The sequence below is a fragment of the Pseudozyma flocculosa genome, assembly GCF_000417875.1.
Source record: "Pseudozyma flocculosa PF-1 unplaced genomic scaffold scaffold00015, whole genome shotgun sequence".
Classification (NCBI taxonomy): domain Eukaryota; kingdom Fungi; phylum Basidiomycota; class Ustilaginomycetes; order Ustilaginales; family Ustilaginaceae; genus Pseudozyma; species Pseudozyma flocculosa.
This window is the reverse complement of record NW_006920883.1, coordinates 484,838-503,159: the sequence shown is the minus strand read 5'-3', so window position 1 is coordinate 503,159 and position 18,322 is coordinate 484,838. Positions and strand designations below refer to the sequence as shown.

General features: G+C 61.5%; 6 protein-coding genes across 6 annotated transcripts; 2 read left to right on the top strand and 4 right to left on the bottom strand.

The window, feature by feature from the left end:
• Positions 1-495: 495 nt before the first annotated feature.
• Positions 496-1,607, bottom strand: PFL1_04647 (uncharacterized protein; the record flags this gene model as incomplete). The annotated part of the gene is made up of 3 exons (XM_007882173.1): positions 496-960; positions 1,130-1,164; positions 1,604-1,607. 3 exons carry the CDS (start codon positions 1,605-1,607, stop codon positions 496-498), a joined length of 504 nt encoding a protein of 167 aa, XP_007880364.1.
• Positions 1,608-1,660: 53 nt separating this feature from the next.
• PFL1_04646 (uncharacterized protein) lies at positions 1,661-2,503 on the top strand (the record flags this gene model as incomplete). Its single annotated transcript, XM_007882172.1, has 2 exons — positions 1,661-1,663; positions 1,757-2,503. The coding sequence occupies 2 exons, from the start codon at positions 1,661-1,663 to the stop codon at positions 2,501-2,503; spliced, it is 750 nt and encodes a 249-aa protein (XP_007880363.1).
• A 310-nt stretch (positions 2,504-2,813) lies between these two features.
• PFL1_04645 (uncharacterized protein) lies at positions 2,814-7,623 on the bottom strand (the record flags this gene model as incomplete). The annotated part of the gene is made up of 6 exons (XM_007882171.1): positions 2,814-2,938; positions 3,053-3,262; positions 3,351-6,831; positions 6,960-7,062; positions 7,151-7,279; positions 7,409-7,623. The coding sequence occupies 6 exons, from the start codon at positions 7,621-7,623 to the stop codon at positions 2,814-2,816; spliced, it is 4,263 nt and encodes a 1,420-aa protein (XP_007880362.1).
• A 1,227-nt stretch (positions 7,624-8,850) lies between these two features.
• On the bottom strand, positions 8,851-9,744 carry PFL1_04644 (uncharacterized protein; the record flags this gene model as incomplete). The annotated part of the gene is made up of 3 exons (XM_007882170.1): positions 8,851-8,944; positions 9,057-9,202; positions 9,367-9,744. The coding sequence occupies 3 exons, from the start codon at positions 9,742-9,744 to the stop codon at positions 8,851-8,853; spliced, it is 618 nt and encodes a 205-aa protein (XP_007880361.1).
• Positions 9,745-10,729: 985 nt separating this feature from the next.
• Positions 10,730-12,133, top strand: PFL1_04643 (uncharacterized protein; the record flags this gene model as incomplete). The annotated part of the gene is made up of 1 exon (XM_007882169.1): positions 10,730-12,133. The coding sequence occupies one exon, from the start codon at positions 10,730-10,732 to the stop codon at positions 12,131-12,133; it is 1,404 nt and encodes a 467-aa protein (XP_007880360.1).
• Positions 12,134-17,835: 5,702 nt separating this feature from the next.
• Positions 17,836-18,216, bottom strand: PFL1_04642 (uncharacterized protein; the record flags this gene model as incomplete). The annotated part of the gene is made up of 1 exon (XM_007882168.1): positions 17,836-18,216. One exon carries the CDS (start codon positions 18,214-18,216, stop codon positions 17,836-17,838), a length of 381 nt encoding a protein of 126 aa, XP_007880359.1.
• Positions 18,217-18,322: the final 106 nt, after the last annotated feature.

Here is an 18,322-nt window from a genome sequence, read left to right as displayed (position 1 = left end):
AAGCGATCCAAGAGAGGCGAAGGTGGAGAGGAGAGGAGAGGAAGGAATGAGGGCGCGCCGACCGCCAGTCCAACCCTCTAGGGTTGGTCTGTGTGCGGCCCGGCCAACTGGGGCCGACCAGGAAGTATTCATCACGTGGCGAGCGAGTCTCGGGGGCCCTTTGCTACTTGGTTCAAAGAGCATGCATGCCCTTCCGTCTCGGTTTGGCATGGTCTGGCGCTGCCTCCCGGCTCAGTCTGGCTCGACTCGATGGAAGCTCTGCCGGCCAGGCCAACCTGCTGCTTTGTCGGTGATGACAAGGGTCGATCGCGATGCTCTGCAAATCACCTGGTTCGAAGCTGGGCGGGACGAGGGCGTGCAGACGACGAGTTTACCGTGATGAGGCAGGGTGGAGGATAGAGTACAGAGAGCGCCGATACATGCAAAGGGAGAAGAGGACGCGGCAGTACGTCTGAGTCGAAGAGGGGGAGCGCGGGAAGCTTTGGAGGCTGCTGGTCAGGAAGCGCGAGCAACGACTTCTCCCGAGAGCTTCCTCTTTATGGCGTCGCGGATCTCCCACCAGCCGTTTTTGCCGCAGTCGACGATGCCGATTTCGCCCATTTCGAGCGGGTTGATGGTCTTTGCCCTCCTGCCGGTTGCGAGGCGGAGGAGCTCGTCGGTGGCCATGCTGAGCTTGCGCGAGGGTTTGGAGACGGCGCTCATGGATTCCAGAACGGGGCGGTCATCGAGGCGGTACTTGAGGTCTACCCAGAGCCTCCTTGATGCGACGCCTGCCTGGTTGTAGGCGGCGGTGGAAGGGCCCGCGACGGTGCCGCGGGTGACGTTGTGGATGAAGCCGTGCTGGAGTAGAATGGAGACGATGGAGAGGTTGTCCTTGGTGGACGGGATGGCGACTGTGCGGAGGCGGGCGCGGGCAGCGTTCTGAAGGCGCACGCAGAGGTCGGCGTGGAGAGGCATCGTCTGGAGGGGTCCGAAGGAGGCGCGAAAGAGAGAGGGAGGTTGGTAGTGCAAAGATGGCGAGGGGAGGGAAATAGGGTGGGTGGTCAAACGCCGAGGTCGGAGGTTTGAGGGGCAGGAGGCGGATGCTCTGGCCCTTGAGCACTGCGCTGGTGTGGTCGTGTATACTCACTCGATTGACGCGGTTCAGGAAGCGCCACGGTGCTGCTGTTGTTGGTGTCGATGCGTAGTAGTGTGTGTCGAGTGCGGGCCAGAGATGATGGTTGAGGATGGGCGGGTGGGGGTTGCTTAGAGGGAGGGCCCCCTTTGCTGGGGCCTTGCGGCGTGAAGCTTCGAGGTGGCTGGAAAAGTCGGGGCGTGGCCATCGGAGCCGACGAGGCTTGCACTGACGGTGCCTCGGCTTGCAGCCCGAGAGCCGAACGTTTGAAGCCCAACGCTCGGCCAAGGGGTGGAGGCGTCGCCCAAGCAACCAAAGCCGTCCGCTTGTGTGTGTGTGTGTTCCTCTTCTCTGCGGGGCACAGAGTCTCTCTCTCTCTCTGGGCTGTCGGTCTTTGTGGCGAGTGCTTTGGTAGGGGCCTCTTTGGTTGCCTCGCCACTGGCCTCTGCCTCTGCCTCTGCCTCGGCACCTTGCACCACCAACACCTACCCATGGCCACACCCATACGCCTGCTGTAGCACACACACACACACACACCCGCCCGCCATGGTTTTGAAAGCTGCGCCACGCCTCACCGCCAACAATCTCCGCTCCACTACTGCCATCCGCCGCCGCTGCTGCCACGCTACTTCACCCCGGCAGTCACCCTCATCGCCTCAGCCCACGCCCACGCCGTTGCGCGTCTATCGCTACGTCGTCGACGTCCACGGCCAGCTCTTTCTCCACGACCAGGTCCCCAAGAACCTCACCTCTTGCTTCAAAAACACCGCCTTCCTCGACTTCTTCTTCACCCGCCTACGCCCCAACCCGAGCTCGCCCACCTCTCGCGACGGGGCTCGAATCGCACAGTACGACATCCTCTCCGCAGCCCCGGCATCCGGCCCGCAGTGGCCCGACGATCCGAGGCTACAGGACGCCGACACCGACACCGACACCGCCCGCCAACTGGCATGCCGTCTGGCCAACGACGATGGCTACGAGTGGCTCAGCCCCTGCGGGCCCGAACTCAACTTTGTAAAGACCCAGGACACGCCCATCGTCTTTCGCGAGCTCACAAGCACCGGAAAGCTCCACTACGCCGGCTCCCTCCAGCACGACTTTGCCCCCGACTCGCTACACGTCGATCCCTCTACCGGCTACCTCTACCACCCGTCGCCAGACCCGACCTCGGACTCCGTGCGCACTCGCAGGCGTGCCAAGTCTAAGCCTGACTCTGCCCAAAGGTATGGTCGCTTCAGCCTGCTCTCCTCTAGTCTCGTGCTCCAACACCTTGCACACGACCTCGAAATCGATCCAGACCAGTTCCACGCGGGCGATGCCGGCAGCGTCCAGTGGCAGGGCACACGTTATCCGCTCCGCTTGCTTCCCTCACCCGCCCCTTCGTCGTGACCTGACCTCTTGAGCGCCAGGCGAGGCCATGCCGCCTCGCTCCACCTGCTCGACAGACACCGATACTTGATGCCATCACGCTCGCGCGCCATGATCCTGGGACGACTGCCTCGATCCTCACTTCGGTCCAGGAGTGGTAATCCTATGAAAGTCGTAGAGGCATTGGAGAACTGTTATTTCGATTTTCTCGTCGTCGCTAGAGGCGGCTGGCGCATCGGCCATCATACAAGGACGGTTACGCAGGTCAAGAGCGAATGCCGGTCCGACCCCGGTTGGATGCGTTCAGCTCGAGGGCAGCAAGTCCTGGCCTTCACGCGCCCATCCTCGAAATCAGCATCTTGACGCCGACCAGGCCAGCAGTGATGTCGCCCGTGGCGCTCGTGACGAGCTGCAGGTGGATGTTGAGTGCAGCTTGCTGGTTTCGCGCGTTGATGGCTGCGACGAAACGAGGGAGAGACAGGGTTCGAGAATCGTTGCCTGTCAGGACAAGTCGCACGCCGACACGAGAAGATCCGTCAAGCATCATGCGACGAGACGTGGAGCACTCACCTCCGACGAGCTGCAGGAGCCCCTGGATCAGTTTGGCGTCGATCGTGCCGCAGTTGAGGTGGTCGAGCAGCAGGTTGATCCTCCTCTCGGTATCGTCGACCATGCGCTTCTGGTTCGGCGGCGACATCGCCTTCAGGCGCCCAAGCTCCTGGCTCAGGGTCTGCAGAATGGGCTTCTGGTTGTCGGGAATGTGCGATCGATCGCCGGCGGCTGCGCATCAGAGAGGGAGACAGATGGGTATTTCGACGTCAGCATGCCGGTGCAAGAGATTTGCTCAGCGCCGCCGCAGCCTACTCACGATACTTGAGGGCGGGCGTGGCCTTGGCGCCAGGCGTTGCGCTTCGCGGGGGAGCACCAGCTCCGGCTCCGGGCGTCACAGCTCGCATCGGCGCACCTCCGGGAGGCGGTGCCATGCCCGGCACTCCAGGCTGGCCCGGCATGCCCATACCGGGTCCTCCGGGCGGCGGTCGAGGCGCGCCGGACGGCGCTGCACCGCCGGGTGGACCGTACGACCCCATCGCGGACGGAGGTCGGCCGTAGGGTCCAGCTGCAGGACCGCCGTGACCTGGGACGCCGGGAGGAGGCATCTGCTGATGCTGCTGGTGGTGGTGCTGTTGAGGTTGTCCATACGGGCCGGGCGGCGGAGGTCCGGCCTGGCCGGGTCGCGGCGGAGGCGGGACACCAGCTGCGCCGGGAGGGGGTCGGAATCCAGGGGGGCTCTGGACGCCGCCAGGGCGAGCGCCATACTGCTGACCGACGCCGGGGGGAGGCGGGCTCATGAGTCCGCGTGAAGGCGTCGACCCGCGAGGGGGACCCTGCGGTGGGGCGGCGCCGTAGGGAGCGGGCGTGGAGGCGGGGGAGTTGGGGAAAGGCGAGGTGATCGCCTTGGCCTTCTGACCCATCGCGCTCGGCGTGCGGATGGGCGCGGTGGCCGCCAGAGGGACATCGTTCCAGCCGCTGTTGTCGCGCTTGACCGGCGGGGGCGGTGGGAGCGCCTGCTGCTTCGACTGGTAAGACATGCCCATGGGCGGTGGAGGCACAGCAGCCGGATCCGTCGCACCGTACGCCTGACTTGGAGCCGAGTAGGGGCTGTAGGCGTAGTCCTGGGCATTGGGCAGACCGAAGCCGGGGCCTGCCGCGGGCGTCGGAACCGAAGGGGCATACCGGCTCTGTGTCTGAGGCTGGGCCGCCGCAGGCTGCGAGGCAGGAGCAGCGGCGTAGGAATCCTGGCCCGCGTACGAGGGCACCGCGGGCACCATGGGCACCGAAGGCACCGAAGGCACCGGGGGGACTGCGGCCGACCCGGCATTGGCGGTTGAAGCAGCTGAGTACTGGTCGTAGCTGTAGCCGTTGGTCGAAGCAGCGGTAGCAGAGGTAGCACCAGGAGCCGCGGTTGTGTACGCATCGCTCGCATGGGCGCCGAAGTCAGCCCGGGGCCGGGCGGCCTCGGCCTGCAAGAGCCGCTGCTTGATGGCGCCGGCAGTCAGGCCCACGGCCGTCGAAGGCCCCGCGAGCCCGGGCAGGGCGCTGCTCTTGGGACGATAGTCGACAGGGGTCTGGTCGACGAACTTGAGCGCGGACGAGATGAGACCCTGGTCCGCCAGCAGCTCGATGTACTCGTGGATCTTGTCGTAGAGAGCGCCGAGCTTGTAATTGCGGCCGGCATCGACGCCGGACACCGTTTGCTGCAAGTCGACATCGACGTACCCGACCGCATTCTGGAAGACAGTGATCTTCTCCATGAACGTCTGGAGGGCCTCGGCGTGGGCCGAATACAAGGTGCCCTGCTCCGCGGAATCGTCCCTGGCGCCGTTGCGGAGGGCGAGCTCCTCCTCGCGCATCTCGTCGATCCACATTCCGGCCACCTTCTCCAGCTTGCCAGCTGCCAGGTAGCAGAGCACGGCGTCCCTGCGGTGCTCCTTTGACGCGCTCGGGTCGCTGCCTTGTGTAGAGATGTACTTGGCCTCGAGGCGCTGTCCGAGCTGTTCGGCCAGGTTGCTGAACTCGTCCTGCTTGGCAAAGGTGCAGAGCACCACGAAGATCTCTTGCCACTCGGCGAGCTCCGCGTTCTGCACGACATCCGACAGATCGTTGGACACAATGCTCTGGAAAAGCCGCAGATAGGGCAGCTGGGCGGTCCGCTTCTCGAAGTAGGCCTTCTGCGTCCGCTCGAGCAGGTCTTGACCGCCGCGGACGGCGAGCAGGAGGGCGTCGGCGAAGCGGTCCGACGAAATGCACAGCGAGACGGCGCTCTCGAAGTCACCAAGGACGAGGGCTCGGGTAATGAGCTTGTCCGCCGTCGACTCCTCGGCAGGATAGATGCGGAAGGGCGACGCCTTGGCCCCGGCAGCGGATCCGGTCTCTGCAGAAGAGGGGTCGGCAAGTGGAGCATCCGCCTCGCCATCGCCGATTTGGTCGAAAAAGTCGGCGGCGGAGGCGTTGGCGGGGGTACTGTTGGCGGCAGCGCCTTCTTCGCCGAAGAGGCTGGCTTCCTGGTCCTGAGGGGCATCGCTCTCGCCTTGTCCAGCAACCGAGTCAGCCGAGGCATCCCCGTTCGGTGCGGGAGTGGCTTCCTCGCTGGCCGCACCAGATGCAGTGTCGACAGCGGCGGTCGCCTCGGTGGCAGCTGTAGCGGAAGGAGCCGTTGAGGCGAGGTCGGTCGACTTGAAGGCCTCGATGGCACCAGAGACCTTGGCGGCGACGTCCTCCTTCGAGAAGCCGAGGAGCGCGACGAGCTCGTCTCGCGAGTCGGCTCGGAACAGCGTCTGGAGCGCCTTCCAGTTGGCGATGTCGTGGCGGGCGGTTGAGTCCTTGCTACGCTCTTGACAGAAGTCGGCCAAGGTCTGCGAGTCGAGAGCCTGCTGCAGCCTGGTGGCCCTCTGGACGATTGAGGGCTCGGTGACGACGTCGCGGAGGTGGATGGTGCTGCTCTGCGTCTTGCCGGTAGCCCCGGGCAAGTTGCTCGTCGAGACCAGTTGGCCGCCGAAACCGAAGGTGGCCGAGACGGGCCGACGCAGCCACTTGGGCGGCTGCTTGAGCGACAGGCCCTTGGAGGGCGCATCGGTCTGGGCGGGCATGTTGAAGAAGTCGGAGCCCTCTGCGACGGGAGCTGCCGCGACCGGATCGCCTTCCGGAGCGTTGGTGCTCTGCAGGGAGTGGACCCCGATGCGTCCGTCGAAGCTGGCGGTGGCCAGCATGCCCGGGTTACGCGGGCACCACTGGACCTCGAACGACCAGTTGGAGCTTGAAGGGAGCTCGCCGACGATCTCGCACGTCTGCGGATTCCAGCAGATGGCGCGGTTGTCCTTGCCGCAGGAGAGGAGCAGGTCGGCGTCCTGCTTGCACCACGAGAGCGACAGCACACCCTTGTCGTGCCCAGTCATGATCTTCTCGGGAGCGCGAGAGTTTCGCAGGTCCCAGAGCATGATGACGGGGCTGGTATCGTCCTCGCTCGCAGTGACGAGGCGCGTCGGCGTGTCAGGGTGCCATGCGACGGCGCTCATGCCGCGTCGGCCTCCGGCTGCCAGCGCGCCACCGACGCCGCCGTTCATGCCGCCGAGGTTGCCGCCCGCGGTGCCAGCGCCTCCGCCGTATTGAAGAGCGACGACCTCGCGCTTGCCTTTCAGGTCCCAGACCACGGTATACCCGCTCGACGACGACGTGGCCAGGACGTGGGGCACCTGGGCGTTCCACGCGAGCGAGGTGATCTCGTCGAGCTTTTGCGAGCGAGCGCCCGGCGAGTACGGCTTTCCGGGCGAGTTGAGGTCCCAGATGAAGATCTGTCAAGGGTGGGAAGGTGTCGGCAGATGTCAGAACCAGACTGGACGACTGCGGAGTGGGCAAGCAGCACACAGGCCCGGTGGCGCCTGGGTTCAGCCGCACCAGAAGGGGGCAACAAAAAACTTACCTCGCCATTGACGGCACCGCTCGACAGGAGGTTTGGCTGGAGTCCATTGAAATCGAGACCGCGGACCGGACCCGAGTGCGTGTTATTCTTCATGACTTGCGAGCTGCAGAGGAAGGAGAGGACCGGAAGCCATCGTGGTGTCAGTCAGAGGCCGGTTCGCGCGCGTGAATGCCAGGAGTCCGACGACATACTCTTCAGGACTCGAGCCAGCGAGGACCTTGTCGGCATCCCAGATTGCGAGCTCGCCATTCTCGAGGCCGGCAGCTAGTAGGCCTTTTGGTCGGGACGGGTTGACGTAGCCCCAGGCAAGGCGGTTGAAGCTGGATGAGGGGGAGAAAGATCGGCGTAGACGCAGGAAGGAGACGAAGGCAGAAAGCAGTGTCAGCCAACACGGACCAACGAAGGCAACGAGGCGCGGCGATCGACTGGAGCTCTATCACGGTACCCACCGGGCGCTGGTAGCGACGCTGCCGAGGGGCTTGGCGTCGGACTGGTCGGATGGCGAGGAGGAGTAGCCGGGCTGCCAGAGCTCGAGAACGCTCTCGTTGCTGAAGCTCTCGTCGAGGGCGCCTGCGACGGTGCCGGTGGCGATCAGGGGGCTATCCGTCTCGAGCGCCGAGGGCGACCAGGTGAAGGTGGCGGTGCGGCCGATGTTTGCCTTCATGATGCGGCGTGAAAAGCCAGGAGTTGATGGGCAGGTCGGAGTGGTTGCGGCTGTATGCAGCTCTGTCGTGCCAGGTCAAGGCAGGAACCGGCGCTGCCAGACTCGCGGCGAAAAGCTTTGGGCGGACGAAGATGGGTCGGGACGAGGCGAAGAGCGAGCTTGCAGCGACGAGAGATCAAGGCGGGGCGTAGCAGCAAGCAGGGAGGTCTTTGCGGCGCTGCGAACGAGCGGCGAGCCCGAAACTCAGGGTGAGCGATGTGTGAGTCGAGACTGCCGTGGGTGAAGGGAGAGAGGTGGCTCGAAAGGGGGAGAACGCAGGCAATATCTGCGCGCTGTCGTGCCGGGTCGTCAGGAAGGGGCGTGACGGTACAGATGAAGATGGGGAGGGACGTTATGATGGCGATACGGTGGGGAGGGTGCAGAAGACAAGGAGGTGGCATCCAAGGAAGGAGCGCCTCTGGCCATGCCACGTCGACCACGCCCCCAGCCTAGGACTGGAGGCGGCGGCCGGCGTGCCAGCCAGCCAGCCAGCAGCCCATTCACGCCAGCCCAACGTCGTTTGTTGGCCTGAGCTCGTCGCGAGCCTGCCCGCCCTGGCCTGGCCTGGACTGCAACGCCAGGTAGGCCTGCCGCGCTGGCACCTGCTCCCGCGCCCATCCCTTTGAGGTGCGAGGCCGCAATACCACCGATTCAAGAGATTCTTGAGATTTCTAATCTCCATCCCCCTCTCCAATTCATTTCTCTTGGGCGGCTCCGGGGGGGGAGTTCAAATTCCTCTGGATCCGACTGGTGCTCGATCGCGCACGGGTCAGGTCAAAGCACCCAGCAGCAAGCAACACCCGGCGGCGGCGGCCAGCCCCGCGAGCGCTGCCTGGCCTCGGCGCCTGCAACCGACCCAGAGGCGTCCACTCCAGGGCGTGGTGATGGTGGTGGTGAGGTCTCCCGCCTGCCTCAACCTGGCTGGTCCGGCTCGGTTCGTGCGACGACGACGGCGACGGCGGCAAAGGCGAGGAGATGCTTGAGACTCGACAGATCTCGGCGATCCTGTCACCCCTCAGCTTCTTCCCACGTCGACGCCCTCTGCCGTGGCTGTACGGCCGGCGACCGAACTCGAGGACGACAGCAAGACACAAGCTGGAACACGCTGCACTCATGGCTATCAACACACACGTACACACGAGGCGGCGGAGGCGATGCGGATGTCTGCGACTTGCTGGGCGCGCCGTTTCACTCTTCCCCCACCCATCTTGAGGCTATGTCGCCGACGTGGGGCAGGTAGGGATTCCTTGCCAGCGATGGCGCTGCCTTATGCGCCGTCGAGCTGCACGTTCGTGGCGTCCGAGACGGAGCGGGACGAGGCAAGACGGTGGTCAGTCCTGGGCACGTCGCGATGGAGCAATGTTGGAGCCCGCCCAACTGGGCGCCAGACTCACCCGCAGACCCAGAACCAGCCGAGGGCGGCCATGCCCATCAGCAGGCCGATGGTTTTGAGGCCGAGGACCGACCGCACCAACCAGAGGGCGACGAGGAGCGCGCCACCAAGGATGCCGGATTGATAGGCGTGGAAGCGGGCCAAGTCCTGTTGGAGTCAGCGCGCGGTGAGCGGTGGGCCGAGAGCAGCCGCGAAGACGAGGTGCGTCAGAGGGGTCAGAGAAAGAGAGAGGGAGGCTTTCAATGCAATGCGAAGCAAGGTGAAGGAGCCGCCGATTCGACTGCGCTGCGAGGCTCCACACTAGTACTCACGCTCTCGGTCTCCCAGACGAGGACGATTAGGCTGGTAAAAGGGGGCAGCGCCCAAGCGATGGCGCAGACGCTGCTCAGGCTCCAGGATTGAGAGGTGTTGAAGGACTGCGCAAAGGGGCTCGAATGATCCGAGAGGCGAGGCGGACCGGCGACGGACCAAGCTGGCTGAACAGGCGGTACGGTGGACGAAGGGAAGCCGTGGGATGGGGAATGGTCGTGCGAGGTGGCGTCAAAGACGACGGTGTGGTGGGTGTTTGACGGCGGCGGCGGCGGCTGCTGCTGCTGATAGGACTCGGTCGTGTATCTCGGATCGAGGTCCTCGTCGAGCGATGGCCTGTAGGGGGACGAGGTAGAGGTATCGGTTCGAGGGTCGGTCATGCTGGGGTCGTATGGCCTTTATCGCGGCGTCTCGCGGCGTCTTGATGGGACGGGTGGAAGGTGCAATCAAGAAGAGGTGGCTACCAGGCCAGGCAGCAAAGTGCCGCTGCCACGCCTGGGCCACGCACCCACCGCCGTTGGGCTCTTCGTTTGGCCGTGAAGCCCACAGCCTGGCCTGCCGTGCCAAGCCTCCACATGGCCCGTCCGCTTCTGCTTGGCGTCACAGAGAGCCGTGAGTGATGTACGACTGAGCCCTTGGCCGCCGCCCCGGCATCGGTCCGACCCATCCAACTCTTTGCTTCCCTTACCACCACCACCACCACCGCCACCGCCACCGCCTCCCTCGCTGGCCTCGTGGAAGCGCTCTCTACCCTGATTCCCCCGCGCCACAATGTCACACTTCAACACGCCCAGCACCGCCAACGACGACCAAGGCACCCCTTCGATCCTAACCTCGCGCCTCTCGAGGCTCAACCCCTTTTCAAAGGCACAAGATGACGAGGACCTCGGCGAACAGTTTGACTTCGACTCCATCGCAGGCGGAGGCCATGCCTCCAGGCCCACGGCAATCACAAAGCGACAGCTCAGGGTCAGCCACGCCCTCCGTCGCTTCCTCGTCGACAACAACGTCCTCTCCCACCAAGACGCCGCCCCCGACAGCGAATCCGTACGTCCATTCTGCCCCTCCGCATCAGCTCTCGTCGTGCTCAGACTGATCCGCTCCCTTCCCGCTCACACTCGCGCTCGTTCCGCCGGCTGTAGATGACGCCGGCAATTTGCGAGCTCCTCGACGCACCTCACATCGAGGTACCAGCCCATGCCACCGATCGCTCCCACCCTTTATCGGAATACTTCATCAGTTGGTCGAAGCCCCGGTCTCATCCGCCCTGTTCTCGCTGCTCCGCCCGGCATGCTGGATCTTCGCTGATGCTTCGCCAATCTGCCCTTGCCCTGGTGTCCAGGCTCGAGCCACAACACCTACCTCATGGCCCATCAGCTTTACGGCACCTCTTCGGCCGTGGCCTACGAAAGGGCGCTCCTCACCGGAGCCCGCTGCGTTGAGATCGATGCTTGGGACGACGATGACGATGCCGAAGAACCCAAGGTCACTCACGGCTACACCCTCGCCTCCCACATCTCCTTCCGAGCCGTATGCGAGACGATCCGTGACGCGATCGACAAGGAGGTCGAGCAGGCTGCCCGCGACCAGTCCCTCCATCCCGCCCCCGTACTCATCTCGCTCGAGAACCACTGCAACGCTCAGGGGCAGCTCAGGCTCGTCCAAATCATGCAGGAGGTCTGGCAGGACCGGCTCGTCAGCGAGGCCGTACGAGCCGAAGGCCACTCGGAGCAGCAGGGCACCGGCGAAAAGATCCGGCTGGACCACCTGGGGGCCAAGATCGCCGTCATGGTTGAGTTCCACCTGGCCGGCGAGAAAGGCGATGGTGACGGCGACGATTCCAGCAGCAGCAGCAGCTCGAGTGATGACGAAGACGCTGAGCACCAAGAGGACCGGAAGAAGTACAAGGAGAAGAAGAAAGCCACGAAGGCCGTCGGCATCATTCCCGAGCTTGCGGCCCTCGGAGTCTATGCCCAGTCGGTCAAACCCGTCAACGACTCGTGGCTGAGCGGCGAACTCGCCGCGGGGCCCCACAACCATCTCATCAATATGTCAGAAAGCGGCGTCGGCTCACTCATCCCCAAATCGGGCGACAAGATTGCTCGCCACAATGCCCGCCATCTGATGCGTGTCTACCCCAAAGGAACACGCATCTCGTCCCGCAACCTCAACCCGGTCCCGTTCTGGGGCGTCGGGGCCCAGGTATGCGCTCTCAACTGGCAGTCTTACGACCATGCCATGCAACTCAACGAGGCCCTCTTCAGCGGCTCGGACGGATACGTCCTCAAGCCCGCAGCCCTGCGGATTGGCGGCAGCGGAGACCTTTCCACGGGCCGTAAGAAGCTGAAGCTCCACATCGCGGGTGCCACCGACCTCCCCATCCCTAGCGGACGCCAAGCCGACGATATTCGCCCATACGTCAGCTGCACCCTCGTCCACCCGAGCGACCTGGAACGCAAGCCGCCCAAGAGGAAGACCTCGGGTTACAAGCAGCACAAGCTGCAGATCATCCACAAGGGCGAGCAGCCCATCAACACCGACCCAATCTGGAACGAAGTCCTGGAGTGGGAGTACGACGACAACGAGCTCACCTTCCTCCGGCTGATCGTCAAGAGCGACGACAAGTTCTCGCGTAACCCCATGTTTGCCGTCGCTGCCGTGAGGTTGAGCTACTGCACTCCCCACTGGCGCTTCATCCGCCTGCTCGATCTCAAGGGGCGCGAGACACACGGCACCCTCCTCGTCAAATTTGACTTTGAAGACATCTAAAACGTTCCTTGAATCCGATCTTGCTTAGCTCGCCACGACCGCGAGAATCTACATTTGCCGGTGTGTGCGTGTCCGTCGCTGGGGGCTGCAGCCACGTAGCAGCAAAACTCTGCCAATTTTTTTCAACACAGCTTGTCAAGCAAACAAATTCTGCTGCTAACGGCTGAATTAGAGGCATATCTAGCATTGATCAGCTGGGCAAGCGAGATACCCCTATGGCAAGCAGGGCAGCAGACCCATACAGTCAAAAATGTCCTAGGCCCCCTATGGCCCTGGGTGCTGTAGGGGTTTGATGATCTCCTGCAACACTCATAGCTAGCATCAGGATCTGGTAAACAAAAAAAAAAAAAAAAAAAAAAAATCGCACGTGTATAACAATTTGAAAATCTAGCTGCGGCCAGCTTGTGCAATTTCTCAGATCGCAGCAGGCATGCCATCAGCTGCGATCTGAGATCCTGAATTTTTCCTGCCTGCAATCTGAAATCCACTCATAGTGGCCAGGATTTCAGATCGCACTTGTATAATGACTCTTAAATCCTGGATCGCACAGCCTGTGCGATTGGAAAAATCGGAAATTCCTTTTGCTGCTAGCTATGAATGCAGCGGTATGGTACTGTAGCAACTCACCTGAGCAAGCGCTGAAGAAGAGAAGCACGCGCAAGCGGAGAGCTAGGAGCAGGCCTGGGCTGGATTTGGATGGTGGTGGCAGGAGGGGAAAGAGGGAGGAGGGCCGGGTGGCAAAAATGCTCAGTTGAGGGGCTGCCTTGCTGGCAGGCAAAAAACCAGGTCCGCTCGGCCGAGAAAAAAGTCGCGTCAGGGTCAGCGTGGCCCTGGCTTTGGGCCTGCGTCAGCGCAAGCCTGTAGTGTGGCAAGGTTGGTCTAGAAGGCAACGGCAACAAAGAGGCAATAAGGAGGCGTGTCAGCACTGTTAATGGCACTCTAGGTCCAACACAGCCAATCGGCGGCAGCGGCGCAGGCACTCACCGGGAGCATGAGGTCTCAACCTTCCCCTGGTGAGGCATGGGAGGGTACTGAGTGGTGGTGGCGGCAGCTGAAGAGGCTGAGAAGAGGGCAGAAGCGTGAGCGACCTCAACAGCAATTTGTAGCTAGGGGCAGGCTTTTGGCCTGCAATTTCAGGAATCGTAGATCTCGTACAATATGGCAGTGCCGTAGGAGATCGTTAATTCCATATGTCATCTGGTGCCGTAGGAGGACCTACAGCACTTTTGGCCATAGAGGACCCTCGCAGCGCTTACCGCATGCCTGCCCTCGCACCCGCAGCCGTATGTATTCCACGGGCATTGTATTCATGATTGCAAAATCTAGTTACACTACTGCGGTACCAGCAAACAGGCAAGGTGATCAAAGGAGGGGCGCGGCAACGGCATTTGTGGGAGGCGGGGCGAGCAAGCAGGAAGGCAGGCGGCAGGGCGGCAGCAGGCAACAGCGGCAGAGCATTGTTGGAAGCAAAGAAAGGCGGTAAGGGAGGAGCAGGCAAAAGGGAGACGGGAGCAAAGGAGTCAGCAACGGCGCGCAGAGCAGCAGAAGGACAAGAGCAGCACAAATTCACATGAGGCGGAGCAGAAGCAAGTGCCTCAATCATCGGAGACGCCGGAGGAGGCCTCTCCGACGTTTCCGATGATTGACAGTGGCTGCTGGCGGAAGCAGCGGCGGGGCGGAAGCAGCGGCGGCTGGCAACTCACCGGGTGGCTGGCTGAGCCGGCTGGTGGCTGCTGGCTTGGCAGGTGGCTGGCTGGCTGGGCCTCTTGCTGAGCCTCGCTGGCGGCTGGCGGCTGGCGGCTGGCTGGCCGGCTCAGGTGGCGGCTGGGCAGCTGGGCCTGGTGGGTAATGGGCCTTGCTGGTGGCTGGCAGGTGGCAGGCTGGCTGGCTGCTGGCTGCGCTGACGGCTGGCTGATGGCTGGCTGGCAGATGCTGGCGAGTGGTGGCGGCTGCTGGCAAGTGCTGGCGGCTGGCACCGGGTGGTGGTGGCTGGCACCAGGTGGTGGTGGTAGGAGGCAGGAGAGACAGATAGGCAGCGGATGGATTTCGCAAAGGCCCGGGTGGCAAGGGGCCAAATGTGCGTATGCAGGGCCCCCTGTGCTGACATAGGCAAAAAGTGTCATTTTCTGCGCAGGGTAGGGTCGGCCTAGGGCCGTAGGCAGCCCTACAGCCAAAAATGCCGTAGCTGCCCCCCAGAAAATGGCCGTAGGTAGCCTTATGGCCCGAAAAGGGCGCAGGAAATTGCCGATGTCCAGCTGTAGGGCTGCCTGCGGCTATTCTTAGCGTAGACGGTCCCCGCTTCTCCAATTTTGGCCTGTAGGCCAGCCTACGGCCAAAACCCACCTGTCCTTTGACGCTAGCTATGGTTGGCTTTCATCCTTGCCCCATCCTTGTCCAGCAGCATGCATCAGTTGCAACAACAACATGCAAACACCATCACCAGTCATACTGCTACACCGCGCTTGCCAAGGTCAGTATTGTCACTTTGTTGCAGCACGCTGATAACCATGAATCTGCTTCTATCCCTTTTCTCAGGTCTCAGGTCAAAACCCTGCTTGCCACCATGCCCTGCATCAATGCGCTGCCGCCATCAAACTGACGCCAACTCTGGCCTGCCCTTCCTGTGATTTGTCCCTTGCTGGTGGCAGCCCCAGCAGTGCAGTTCAGAGTTGCCTGGGAGGGTCTATATGGCCCTGTCAGCTAGACCTGCCAGTCATAGCTAGTAGCAAAAATGATTTCCGATTTTTCCTATTGCACAGGCTGTGCGATCCAGGATTTGAGAGTCGTTATACAAGTGCAATCTGAAACCCTGGCCACTATGAGTGGATTTCAGATCGCAGGCAGGAAAAATTCAGGATCCCAGATCGCAGCTGATCGCATGCCTGGTGCGCTACTGAGAAATCGCACAAGCTGGCTGCAGCTAGATTTCAAAATCGTTATACATGTGCGATTTTTTGACCAGATCCTGCTGCTAGCTATGAGTTGGCGGTCTAGCTGGCGCAGCAGTCTCTTTTCCTGCGCATTGCCCACTTCCGGACTTGGCCTAACATTCCTACCTGCCCTTGCTGATGACCAACAGCAAGCCTTGCCCCTTGCACGCGGCCCCAGACATCAGAACGTCATCAGGTGGGCTGAACGGTGAATATCTGCTGCACCAGTTGCTGCCAAGGCTGCTGATGCCTTCCTCTTTGACCTCTGCTGACATCGCCACCCAATTGCCACACTGCAGCCATCATGCCCTTAGGTCTGTCTCCATCTTTGTTGCCAGCAGTCATAGCTAGCAGCAAAATGTATTCTCATTTTTTCCCATTGCACAGGCATGAGGCTGTGCGATCCAGGATTTGAGAATTGTTATACAAGTGCAATCTGAAATTTCAGCTTGTAGGCAGTATATTCCAGGATCTCAGATTGCACCTAATGGCACATCTTGTGCGCTTTTGGAAAATCGCACAAGCTGGCTGTAGCTGGATGTCCAAATCCTCACGCATGTGCGTTTTTTTCAGATCAGATCCTGCTGCTAGCCTTGAGTGCCTACTGAGCTTGCTGCTGACCCTTTCTTCTGCATGCCCCCTCTCTGCTGCCTCCTGCATTCATACCCTGCATGCTGTTGTATGCTTGCCCCCAATTTGCAGGTGCAATTGGATTGTAGTTTCTAGTAGCATAAGTAGGCATAGCAAGCAGCAGGGTTGGACCCAATTTCGGTCGTAGGCAGGCTACAATCTAAAATTGGGGATCAATCCCTATCTTCGATTTTTCTGATGCGTAGCCTACCTTCAAATAGCTACGATCCAACATTCGAAATTGGGCCTACCTATGATCCGAGATCGTAGCCCCACCTGCCTGCCTGCCTGCCTTGCCACCTCATGGCCGCTGCCGCCTCCGCACTGTCAATCATCATAATCCTCGGAGAGTGAGAGCAGATCTCTGAGGATTCTGATGATTGACAGCCGCTCTGCTTCCGCTCTGCAGCGAGCAGTCATACTGGCTGGCTGGCTGGCAGGCTCGGGCTGGTGGGCGAGGTGGCTGGCAGACTGGCGCGCAAGCCGGCTGGAGAGCAGGCTCGGGCTGGCTGGCTTGGGCGCGCAAGCTGGCTGGCTGACGCGGCTGACTAAGCTTGCATGCGCGCAAAAAAAAAGTGGAGGCCAGGCTGCGCTGCCAGGCCGCGTGCGTGTGTGCTCAGGCAGGCAGGCAGGCAGCCTGCCGTGCCAGCTGAGCCTCGCCCGCCTGCCTGCCTCGGTATAAACTCTTGCCCGCTCCGCTGTAGCTTTGTCCCTCCCGACCACTACCATCGACCTTGCCCGGCATCGACCCTTGCCCGCCAACAACCCTCGCCTGCCACTGGACCTTTGCCTGCCATCAGACCTTCGCCTGCCGCCACCACCCAACTGCCGTCAGCCCTCGCTTGCCGCCATCGGCCCAATCAACCTTGACGCCACCAACAAGCACCTTCCCCAGCCGCCTCACCCCGCCACCATTGACGCCAACTTGCTGCCACCACCAACGCGAACTTGCTGCTACTGCCAACGCCAACTCGCACCGCCCACACAACAAAGACCGCCTCTCGCTAGCGTGAGTCACAAGCTGTATGCGCGCGGTCGCTACCTGCTGATCTCAGGTGCTGACAGCGATCTCTGCTTGCCTCCTGGCGCATACACAACAATGCCACCTACGGACAACTGCCACTCACTTAGCAGATCATCGGCATGTCAGCAGGTGAGTCGCCCTTTCTGATTTTGTCGCATCTACCGCATCAACGATGCTGACAATGCTCCTTTCTCTCTCCATCTCACCAGCAGCCGCCACCACCAAATTGCCGACGCCAACCCCGGCTTGACCCTCGCTGTGAGTACCTCCTTGCCGGCGCAGGTGCTGCTGCCAGTCAACAATGCTGATGATGGCCTCGGTATCTGCCTCATTTCCTCTTTCTGCCTCCTCTCTCCACCTCCATTTCCTTCTGCGCTCTGCAGTCGTTTGTTTGCAGTGGTATTGTAGTTTTAGTAGATACTAATCTTGCAACTAAAGCTAGTATGGGGTTCAGTTGATTGTAGCCTGCATTTCTGTCATATCTGAGCTACGATCCAAAAATCGTAGGTAGACCGTTCTAGCCACGATCTGAAAATCGTAGCTAGTATACAATCTAAAAATCGGCATGGCCGGTCTGCATCCTGAAATCGTTTGTGTAGAAGGATCACCTACGATCTGGAATTCGTAGATTGGCTACGCCTACCTACAATCTGGAAAAAATCGTAGGTTGGCCCTGCTGCTAGCTATGCCAGAGCCGTAGTTCTGCGTCAACCTCTAGAGCTGTGGTGCTCCTACAATCCTGGAGCCCTAGCTGACTGACAGCATTTTGCCTGTAAACATATGGCCCTGCGGTGCATAGGGTTCCTATGGACCAAAGTTTGAAGTGGGAGACCGGCTGAGTACAACCCTGGGGTGCGAAGGAGATCTTAAACTCCCGGGGCCGTAGCTAATTCCCTGCCGCCAGCTAAAGGCAAAGCCCTTGCTGGTAACACTTCCAAGCATAGTGAGCAGCAGGACCTCAATGTCTGATGAATTCAGGAAGTCGACAGCATGGCGGGTGCAGGTGGCGTGGCGGCGGATATATGAGAGGGAAAAGTTGGCGTGGACGTGGATGGCAAACGCGATTTGCGCAGTGCTCACCTGGCCGTTTGCCGCGACCCGGGGGCCATGCGGTGACACTATCGACGATGATTCCCGCAAAGTGCGGACGACGTTGGGGACGACATCCTAAGTCTTCTTGGAGGTGTCGCGGGAGAGGATGGCGGCTCGGACGACCGTCCCGAAAGTGGTCTCGATGGAGTCGATGCCCTTGTTTGGCTCGCGGCCCTTGCAGTCCTCGCAGAGGAAAACCGTCTTTGAGGTACGGTGGAGCCACAGACGAGGACGATCTCGAGGTCGCCGAGACAGTTTATGGCAGGTTCGATGTTGAAGGAGAGGACGTCACCGCAGATTCCCTCGAGGCGGCAATGCCGACGAGGGTATGAAGATTGGTATCTTACGAGAGCCAGCCGGGCTTGTCGGGGACATGAGCGGCCAACTGTAAGGAGGATCATGTTCATAGTAGAACCGCCTGAGGTTGTCGTCGGACCGGCACATTTGTTCGGCGCATGTACGGCGGTCGCGGAGCCGGCTAGTAGCGCTGCACGCGTCGCAGTTGTAGCGTGG